The sequence below is a fragment of the Vigna radiata genome, chromosome 8 (genome assembly GCF_000741045.1).
Source record: "Vigna radiata var. radiata cultivar VC1973A chromosome 8, Vradiata_ver6, whole genome shotgun sequence".
In the NCBI taxonomy this organism is placed as follows: Eukaryota; Viridiplantae; Streptophyta; class Magnoliopsida; order Fabales; family Fabaceae; genus Vigna; species Vigna radiata.
The window spans coordinates 15131566-15142637 of NC_028358.1; the positions used below are offsets into that span (position 1 = coordinate 15131566).

The following is an 11072-nucleotide window of genomic DNA, read 5'->3' on the forward strand; positions in this document are numbered from 1 at the left end:
TTCCGTATATAAATTATATACGGATTTTCCGTATATAAATCATATACGGATTTTCCATATATAATACTACCTACGACAGTATTAAATACGGATTTTTATCCGTATGTAATCCGTATATAACCAGAAATTATATACGGATTTTAGGCCTTATATACGGATTTGGGCTGTAGATAATGACAATTTTTCTTGTAGTGTATGTAACGTTCATTCATCCAGCTTCAATTCATATTATGTTCATAACATACTTCATCAGTTTCAATTTTTTAACTCTCACAAGGTTAGGCCCTACCCATTCAGAAAAATTATATTTCATAAATTGTTAAGACATGCGCAAAGAAGTCTACAACATAAATTTGATAAGATTTTGGCAGCATTTCGCATTGGTCTGCGAAATACACGAAATGAGAATAGTCAAGGATGACCACAATCAAATATGCATCTTGAGAACAACACAAATACTGAACCGAAATTTCATCAATCTTATGCATAAACTCCAACGTACATGTTATAACAAATTTATGACAAATAATTTTCCCAAACTATCTAAACAAACAATTCAAAATTTAATACAAACGATTAAAAGATTAATCGTTTATGTTAAATTTAAAACGGGAACTAAGTTTCACTCAATCATGTGATACTTATAATCTAACATGCCAATTATAATAACACAACTAAACTTTATCACATGCATATATTAAAAAGCCAATAACACATGCATACCTAAAAGCCAAAAACATGCATATAAAAAAACCAATAAAATGCATATACACAAAAGCCACTAAAATCCATATACGCAAAAGCCAATAACATGCATACACAAAAGCCAATAACATGCATGCATAAAAGCCAATAACATGCATACAAAGTATGTTTTCAACAAAGAAGCTAACCTTTTTAGTAGATTAAAATAGAGATTGAGGGAAATGAAGGAGTGCACGCCCAAACACGTAGCTGAAGAACACGCCAGAAACTACAACAAAACACAACGAAAACTTATTTTAATCGGTTTAAATGGAAGATTTTTCATCAAGAGTAATTTAATCAGTGTAAAACTAAATTTAAATGATCCAAAAGAGAGAAAACGAACCTTGTAAGCAATGCCGCAGAGGAGAAAACTGCGAGGAAGAAGATGTTGAATAGTGTAACTGCTCGAGTGTTTGCGTTCACAGTTTAAGAGGCGATAGACGTCGGGTCAAAGGGGAACTGACGTTTATAATAGTATAGACGTCAGAGCTCTCATTAATATAACGTCTTTAAGATTTAAAAATTAGTATTCGTGCAAATTATAGACGTCGGTTACTAAGGGCACTAACGTCTAATTGAACTATTCACCTACCTGTCAAGCCTATAGACGTCAGTTAGGCAGGGCACCGACGTCTATATGGCGGAAGAGTAATGATTATTCACCTACCTGTCAGGCCTATAGACGTCGGTTCGGAGGGGGCCCGACGTCTATAATCGTGTATATACGTCGAGGTGGCGGGATCCATCGTCTATAGGGTGGAAAAGAATGACTATTCACCTACCTGTCAAGCCTATAGATGTCAGTTGGGAGGGGCCGCGAAGTCTTTAATATTATAGACGTTGGGTCCCCTCCCAATTGACGTTTATAGGCCTGACTTATTCAACCCCCCTTCTAGTGTTTTTCAGGTACTTCACCACTTTTGATGATAGTAAGTCTATAGAGTTTCAAGCAGCTCTTTAGAAATCTCTAGAGGACATCCAATAGCTACCAACCATCAAGTACTTCAAAAGAGAAGTGGCCTTCTACCCCTCAATGTCCAAGTTCAAACCTGTTCCTGCTGAATATCTAAAGCTGCAAGTACCGTTTGAGTTCTTCAGAAATATGTCCCTGTTGATGCTAAAGCAAAATCGCCAAGGCTCTCGTTCATTAAAGAAAGTATTTGACCTATTTGACCTATAATTATTGTAACATTGTTATTTATTGTATATGGTTTTTCGATTTCAACTTCAAATTTTAAAATGTGTTCTCAGTGAAAAACTATGCAAATTTAATATCTTATTTAACATATTAATGTGTAATTATTATAGTATAGCTTGACCATAACCATATTTACAATGTGCAACTATTGTTTTGTTTATTTATTACTCTAGCCTTTTTGTTTGATGTTGTAATCGTACTCTTTTAATTGTTTTAAGGTGCATCCAATGTAGTGTATGTATAAAACAATGTCAAACTTACAAATGGGTTATGTTTGAATACACTATATGGTATTAAATGTTTGTTTTTAAAACAATTAGGAGCTTTTTAAAACATTGATGTAATGCTTGATATGTTTCAAACTTAATTACTTTTATTTTGAATGCCCGTACAATAACTATTTATTTTAAGTTATTTTTATATGCAATCATTGCATTTGATGAATTGGGTGGATGAATTGAGAATTGAGAATTGGTGGGATGAATTGATAATTTGCAGATTCATTTCTTATGGGTTAGCCATAATGCACAATGTATTGCAAGCTACTTTATTCATTACCGATGCTACACTACTTGGAGTCATCGGTAATGTTTTGCTTCGCAGCCAATTACCAATGGCTTTATCGATGGCTTGGGCCATCAATAATGTTAAGTTTGGCAGATAACTATCGACGACTTCTAGCCTTCAGTAATTACCGACGGCCTAAAACCTTCAGTGATTACCGACAGCCTAAAACTTTCGATAATTACCGACGACTTCTAGATAAGTTCGATTGTTGAGTTACGGACAACTAAATTCACTCAATTTTACTTCGTTCGGATATGTTTCGATTGTTAAACTGAATTACAATATTCAAAATAAGTCAAATCCCAGTAAAAATTAAACTACTAAATGAGAATAGTTTGTTGTTGATATTTTCTTAAAAAAAGATATGAGCCTTAATCTATTTATATTAGTATTGTTGGTTTTCTAATTTAATATATTACTTTCATAAATTGATAGTGAAAATTGAAATAAAGCACATGAAGTAGTTAAAATGGAAATAAAGCATATGAACTAGTTAAAATTGAAATAAAACATGTAAACTTGCTTTTAAAAAGTTAAAAAAATAATAATAGAGGTAAGTCAAATTGAATATGTTGTGCTCTACTATTTAAGAAATTGTATCGAATTGGTTAACGCTTTTGTGACATCCCATAAATTATATGGTACAATATAATATAACAGGATATTATCATTATAATATGACAGAGCAGTATGGAGATATACTTAGAAATTATAATCAGTATAATCATCCAAAATGAGCTGTAAACTTAAAACTTTACATATAAAGGAAGTATCTCATAATGGTATAAAAATGTCTAACATAAAACCTGGAAAAGTAGATACTACAACAGGATTATAAAGTCTCTCAAAATATATAGAGATCTAAGGACAATAATTAGAAACTAAGTAAATACAAATAAACTAAAACGTTCCTCAAAATATAGTAAAGGGATCTAATAAAAAGGGTCCTAAGAGGTAGTGGCTAAATCCTCTATCTCCAAACCTTGCTCCAGGGAAACATCCTTTGACTCTGCTCACATCCAAAGGATTGGATGATCATCGCAAGGGGGAGGGCAAGCACATACAACAAACACAATGCAAGGGTAAGCTAGGTATAAAAAGCATGTTATAAATCAAGTATATCAAGCATGTAATAACAATAATACAACACAAACTATAACTGAATGCATTTTATTGATACCAAGGACAGACCACGTGATTTGACCGTCCGGACTAGTATGAAATGTCGAGTTCCAGGGGTTTGTGCACTTGTGGTGGCCCTACTGCTTTGCAAAGCCATTGCCGAGGGGTTTCACCCGACCACACACAAGTGTAAGTCCAACCAAACTCATCTTGGCCCATATAAAATGGAGACACCCAAGACTAGGACCTCCTCCTATTCTCACCACATGACTCATCACTCTCTAATTGAGCATGGATGGTCATTAGAATGTCAAGGTAAACCCCATCCTGAACTCCGGCCATTCATACGGTCAATCACGACAAACTACAGGGCACCACCATGTAACCTCCCTTGAGGATCATGGAATTACGTCCAATAACCATATTTTTCACTTTGAAACTTATCTCAAGACATGAACCACCAATTACCATGATATTATCACATTGAATCCATATAAAACCATGTACATGTAACTCTTCAACTTTACTTTGCATACAATCATATATATAACACTATTTACACTTCAAAGAACCACAAACGATCCAAAATCCAATGAACTCATACTTAGACAAGGAAAATGACTTTGAAACCATCACCAACAGTTCCGGAAGGGTCTAAAACCCCCAGAACGACCTAAAGAACGTCCAAAACGAACATCCGGAACCCCTTAAACTATCAAAAACAAAAGCAACATCAGAAAAGGGCGCCCAACGCCCTTTAGGGGCGCCCGGGCGCCATATTTTTGGCAAAACGCCGAATTAAAGGGCGTCCAGCGCCCTTTTGGGGCACCCAGGCGTGGATTCTGCAGAGTTTTCTGCAGATTGCAGAACTCACCCACCCAAAATTGGTTCTAGGCTTTTTGATGAGGTTCTAACCTCCCTAAATCGAAGTATAGTTGATTTTAAACTGGTTTAAGGGTTTACACTCTTTCCTAACACTCATCCCTAGTAGTTATGCATAAAATTAGGATCATTTGCTTCANTTTCATTCACTTAAGAGATCAAACTCGAATTTACCAATTGTAATCTGTTTCAGACCAATTTGCCAGTTCCTACAAGTCACATATGACTTACCTAAGTGATCTAAACTGCCTAGAACTATCTGTCAACACCCAATTTCGTCCGGGTGACTAAATAATAGGACTTGTTTTTACTTTTGTTTTATTTTCATTTTCATTTTTATTTTTATTTTATTATTTGATTTAGTTTTATTTTATTATTGGATTTAATTTTATATTTCTAGATTTTATTAGATTTTTTAATTTTTACTCTAATATTGGATTTTGATTTAGTTTTCGTTTGATTTTATTATTTTGAAAAAAAAAAGAAAGAAAAAAAAACACAAAAGGGAAAAAGAAAAAAAAAATCAAAAAGAAAAAAAAAGGAAAAGAAAAAAAAAGAAAAGAAAAAAAAAGAAAAGAAAAAAGAAGGAAAAAAAGAGAAGAAAAAGTTTGTTGGCAGGGGACATAACAGAATTTCATCCTCCCTCACACAGAGACCACGCCTCATCACTCACAGAGGGAGGCACACTCACGACGGATTATTTTGATGAACATCCATCAACCAACGATTTTCTCCATCTACACAGCGTTTCCTGTTACCATCATACTAACCTACACGACCACGAGCTCTGGATTCACCCACCAGCTCTCACACATCAACAGATGACCCCTCTTTTTAAATCAATTTTCCTCCATCACCCCCTACTCCAGCAACCAGAGTATACAACCACGAGTTCCTCCCTCACCTGTCGTTTTCTGATAACAGAAACCCACACATTGACTGAGGACACCCTCCGAATCCAATTCCCAAACACACAAAAACAGAAACCATTTTTGGTCCCCTTCACAATATAACAAAAATTGGTCCTCCATTAGAGATCGAACACATACAGATTTCACCCCACTAGGATCCCAAGCTACCATCACACAACTCACACACACCCCACGCCTCATGCTCCAATCCATCATCCACAACGTCAGTTTTGTCAACGATTCGGACCGTTTTTTGATCACCAAACCCAACTCCATTTTGGTTTTTCGCATCATCTTCAACTCAGGCACAAAGAGCACCTTCGTTCCTCTCACACGGCGTCTTCATCGTCACTGTTCATGATTCTTCACCAAACCACACAATATCTTCATTGCTTTAACCACTCACTCGCTAGCCTCTGCCCACTGCAACACACTGAAGCATGTTCTACTCCATAATCGCATCAAGCCTTCAACCCTGATCAGAGTAAAATAACAGAGCAAGAGGAGTAGCAGTCTTGGAGTCGTATCTGTGGAGGAAACGGGCAAGGGTTTTGCGTCCCGGTGTTCAGTTAGTCTTCTCCGATGAAGATTTAGGCTGACGGTGTCTCTGGGCGAATGGCGGCAAGAGCGGATAGTCTCTAGAGTCAGGGTTTGGTCCGCACTTGGAAAAGACGGCGAGAGAGGGTTGGACTGCTATCAGCGGCAGCGACGTTTCTGACGCAGACGAAACTACCGGCGTTGAACCCGAGAGAAGTGGACGACGACGGCGGCAGCGCTTCTGTTGCTCTTGGTGAGTGTTGCAGTTGAAGCATCCGGAAGAACCCTAACGCAAATCCCCTCTCAACGGCGCAACCAGGTTGATCATTTGAGGGGCGTTTCCCCCTCACTTGCGAAGACCGGCTTGAAGGAGGAGTGCGGCGTTGCGGCCGGCTGTGGTCCCGGTGATGCTTGCCGTAGCCGGCGAAACTGTTGATGGTGGCGGCATGGTGGCTGGTTCATGGATGAGGCGGTGGCGTACGTGGGCTCGTGAGAAACAATCTTTTCGAGAGAGAGGGAGAATCCAACTTTGAGCCTCTGTGCTGTTGAGTGCATAATGAAAGGAGGAAATTTGAACCCCTTAGGGTTTCTAGGTCAGAAGGGGTTTTGGGCCTGGCTTTGGACTACAGTTTCTCCGCCTGCCACCACGCGTATGTTATTCACACCCCATTTCCTATCTGCATACAAAAGGGCCTTGGGCCTGGCTTTTGGGCGCGCCATCTCCTTCTGTCACCACACCACTCTGTTTGCACCCTCCCTTTGTTTCTGCAAGGAAAGAGGCCTTGGGCCGGGTCAGCGAAGTATCCAGTGGTACCCCCATTGTTACCATTCACACTCCCTCCCATTGGGCCAAAGCCAGTCTGCATTTGGCAAACAAAACAGGTTTGGGCATTGGGCCCATTTCGTTTGTGGCACCTCCAATTTTGCTGCCGCACCCCCTATCTTTGGGCTTGGACCGAAAACTACTGCATGCCACCTCCAACTTTGCTGCTGCACCCCTAGGACCTGGATCAAAATTTCGAGCTGCACCCCCATTTTTGGCCATACACCCCTAACAGGCTACAAGACCAGAAGTTTCAGTATTTTATTCAGCACCCCTGGTTTTTAATCTCTGCACCCCTATTCTTATTGGGCTTGGATTGTGATGTTTTTATTGTCTTTGTTTTTTTTTATTATTTCTTCAGCTTTGACTTTTTTTTTTATTATTGTGTGTTGTTATATCGCTTTGCTAATAGAAATAAAAATATAAAAATCATAAAAATTAAAAATCAGATAAAAAAATATTTTGAAAAGGTTTAAGCACACGTGCGACCGCTCGCGTAGGCCTTGTGCTGAAAATCTTTTCCTTTTCTTTTACAAAAAATAAAAAAATTAATAAAAATATTTTGAAAATGTTTAAGCACACGTGTGACCGCTCGCGTAGGCCTTGTGCTGAAAATCTTTTTCTTTTCTTTTACAAAAATTAAAAATCAAATAAAAATATTTTTTAAGGGTTATAGCGCATGTGTGATCGCACGCATCGTCCTTGTGTTAGAAAACCCTTTCCTTTCTATAAATAAAAAGAAAAATATTTTCTAAGGGTTCTAGCGCATGTGTGATCGCGCGCATCGTCCTTGTGTTAGAAAACCTTTCCTTTTTTAAAAAAAAAATCAAATAAAAATATTTTGAAAAGGTTTAAGCACACGTGCGACCGCTCGCGTAGGCCTTGTGCTAAAAACGTTTTCTCTTTTTATATAAAAATACAAAAAAATATAAAATCTTCAAAAACTAAAAACATCTTCAAACAATCAACCTTTCAAAAAGAACTACGTAACCCTGATTTCTCATTTTGAATGAGAATACGTAGGAGCAAGGTCAATCCTTGTCGGGCCCAAAAAACTAAAAAATATTTTTGTTTCTTTATATCATTGTTCTTGGGATAGTTAAATATTTCGCAAACCATATCTTTATTCGCGCATTTAATTAAAAGGTACTGCCTTAGGGCAGGCGTTGTAGGGTGCTAATACCTTCCCTACACGTAACCGACTCCCGAACCCAATCTCTGATTTTCATAGACTAAGCCTTATCCTTTTATGGTTTTTTCCATAGTTTTCCAGAATAAACTATGGTGGCGACTCCAAAACTTTTTTTTCAAATTGTTTTCTTTTTGGATCGTCGTCGTCCCGTCGTGATTTTTCGGTTGCGACACTATCTAAAACTCTTAATTCAAATTTTGATTACTCTAGTTCCTCTAAAATAGTCTAAACCACCTTGATTTGCCTAACTTTTCCTTTATAATCTTTCACAACAGAATTTTGCTTCCTTCTAACATTTTAAATTCTCATTACCTCTCATCCCATCTACTTTATCAGATAACAATTTCAAAATCAAAATTTGACTATCACATAACACTTTATTCATACACACTTTTCATCAAATTTCAATTCAAAACATCAACATTTCACCCAATCACTTCAAATTACACTCTTCAAACAAAATTCACAAATCATACAACCAAAGATTTATTACAATANAGAAGGAATCTAGCTTCCCTTACCTGGAAATCCCAAAGTGCAGCTCAAGATTTTTCCTCCGCAGTTTCTACATTCTCAAGGACTCCCAAAAACCCTAAAGACCACAAGTAGTGATCAAAGACAGCTCTTAGAGCTGGGATTGAAATTAAATTGAAGGAAAGGACACAAAAGACACATGCAATCAGTGAAATTGTAGGTCTTAGGTTTCCTAACAGCAAAGAAAGGGGAAAAACAACTTACTCGATTAAACTGAAAATTTGATCAGTGCGACTCAGAGCCTGTGACGTCAAGATCGTCTATGCACTTTCAAAATGGAATTCCAATGGCTCAATGGGAAAGAAAGCTAGAGAGAAGGCAGTATTTTGAAAGAGCAAGAGGTTAGTGAGAGCTGGTTTGGGAGAAAATGAAATGGCATGATTTCAGAAAGTGTATAATGGAGTTACTGTTATGGTTTAATTTTCTTAAAACATAATTTTATTATTTTACTATTATTAAAAATTTATATTTTAATTTATAGGTTATTACATTAATCAAGAATGTTGAATCATTAGACCACAAAATTGGTAAATAAGTATAAAGTTAAATTAAAAATTAGTAATTAATGTTTGATTAATTACTTTACAATTTTTTCTTAATGTTCTTAAATTATTTTAGCAAATAAAAATGTTAGTACAAGTGCTTATATCATGGGAAGATTTCAATAAACTTCAACCGTTTCAAGTCTTCAACTTTTGGATGTATATTTGTTTTAAAAAAAGTATTCATCTTCTCCTAACCGGATAGAGGACGTGTTTCTAAAACATTCTAATGCTCATGTCACTTAAGTAAATCAAAAGATAATTAATGTTATAATAAATAAATAAAATTAATTTATCTCGTAGTATTATGTGTTATTATGTTTATGGTTGATTGACACTTTTTTTATATTTATTCTATAACTTTATAAATTAAAATTTTAATAATAAAAGTTATTATTATATAATGGATATATATTTTCTCTAAATTTTTGTTACAACTATATAAATTAATATTGTGTTAAAAAAATTGTATAATAAATTTTATAATTGTATGAAGATATATTTTTTCAAGTTTGTATAAACATATCCTTTTTCAACACTGTTTTGGAACGGCAGTCCAAAACGTTAACTTCAGGAAAACCCGGAACGGCAGTCCACTCAGGAGTATATTCGAAGCTAAGGAACACAGGACCTTCATGGAGATATGTGGTTGGGATTAGGGCTGAAATGGTAACCGGAAGCCCTTTATCATCCTTGAAGGGAGAAAGCACAACAGAGAGAGGGAAAGGTTCGTTATCTGTTTGACTTAGTCGAACTCCACCTTCGAGGGCTCCTATAAGTGACGGCAATATATAGAATCTGCCACCATTTTTAACGATGTTACCATCCACGTCCTTGACAAATCGAGCGGTGGTTGAAGGAGCGTAGAAGGTTAGGGCTGAAAGAAGGAAGAGAGCAATAAGCGTTGCACTCGCCATTTCTTTGGCAATCTATGAAACATATTAAGGTTATTCCTGTTCTGTTCAGTCAGTTGTGTTTATAAGCGGAGATGGGAGAATCCATTTTGTAGAGCTACCGATGGTGATAAGGTGAACATTTTTTATGGACAGAAATGAATAAATTATCGTAAAACTTTTAAACACGTGAAAAGGATGAAAGAACATATATGTTTCGATTTCCTAATAGGTTTTTTATATGGACAGAAATGAATAAAACATATCATAAAACTTTTAAATACGTGAAAAGGATGAAAGAAAATATGCGTTTCGATTTCCTAATAAGTTTCTTAAAACTATAAGGCTTATCTCTTCTTTGTTCAATTTTTATGGGCATAAATAATTAAAGAAATCCTAATGCTTATAAACATGTAAGAAGACAGAGAAAGTTTCTTTCAAAAGTAAAAGATATATCTATGGCTTGATATAAAATCTTAAGTATTTATCAATTTTTTATGACTTGATTAATTGTTTCTGGGAGGAATTTCCTCGTGGGTTTATTATTCTATGTAAACAATTGTGGTTTATTCTGTTACGTGACTATGACCTTAAATCTTAAATTTTAAATCTAAAATTTACAAAAGGTGGTACTTCATAAGCTTGCTGGGCAACAATGAAACCTTGTTCTCGATTTGGGTTTCCATGGTTAATTGCATAGATAGTGATGAAGAAGGAGGGGATAAATGGTCATTTATAAAAAGAAATATGATTTTAAAGTTTAGTTGAAATGTGAACACACTTTTAATAAAGATCTGAGCTTTGATTTGCTACATATATAGGTATGAATCATTAAAATTATTTACAACATAGTCAGCGGCAGAAGTGGGGTCTAATAACATGCTTAAGTAAAATTATTTAAGAAGGCATGTGAAAAATTAAAACTTTAACCTGTTTAAGTAGTAGGATTCTAGATTGAGGAGAAAATGTACAGTTTCATATATGCACAACATGAAGAATCAGCATGCATGGAAACTTTACCTGTGCAAGAAGAAGATCATGATGATTATGATAAATATTAGACATTTAGGAACTTTTCAAAATGTTTGAAGTTAGGTTTTTAATTTAAAAACTTTGTTTTGCCA

At 35.7% G+C, this 11072-nt stretch overlaps 1 protein-coding gene across 1 annotated transcript; it reads right to left on the minus strand.

Annotated features, from left to right (window-relative positions):
- Positions 1–9561: 9561 nt before the first annotated feature.
- Positions 9562–9972, minus strand: LOC106770277 (chymotrypsin inhibitor 3-like). Its single transcript, XM_014656095.1, has one exon. It carries the CDS (start codon positions 9970–9972, stop codon positions 9562–9564), a length of 411 nt encoding a protein of 136 aa, XP_014511581.1.
- Between the last annotated feature and the right edge of the window lie 1100 nt (positions 9973–11072).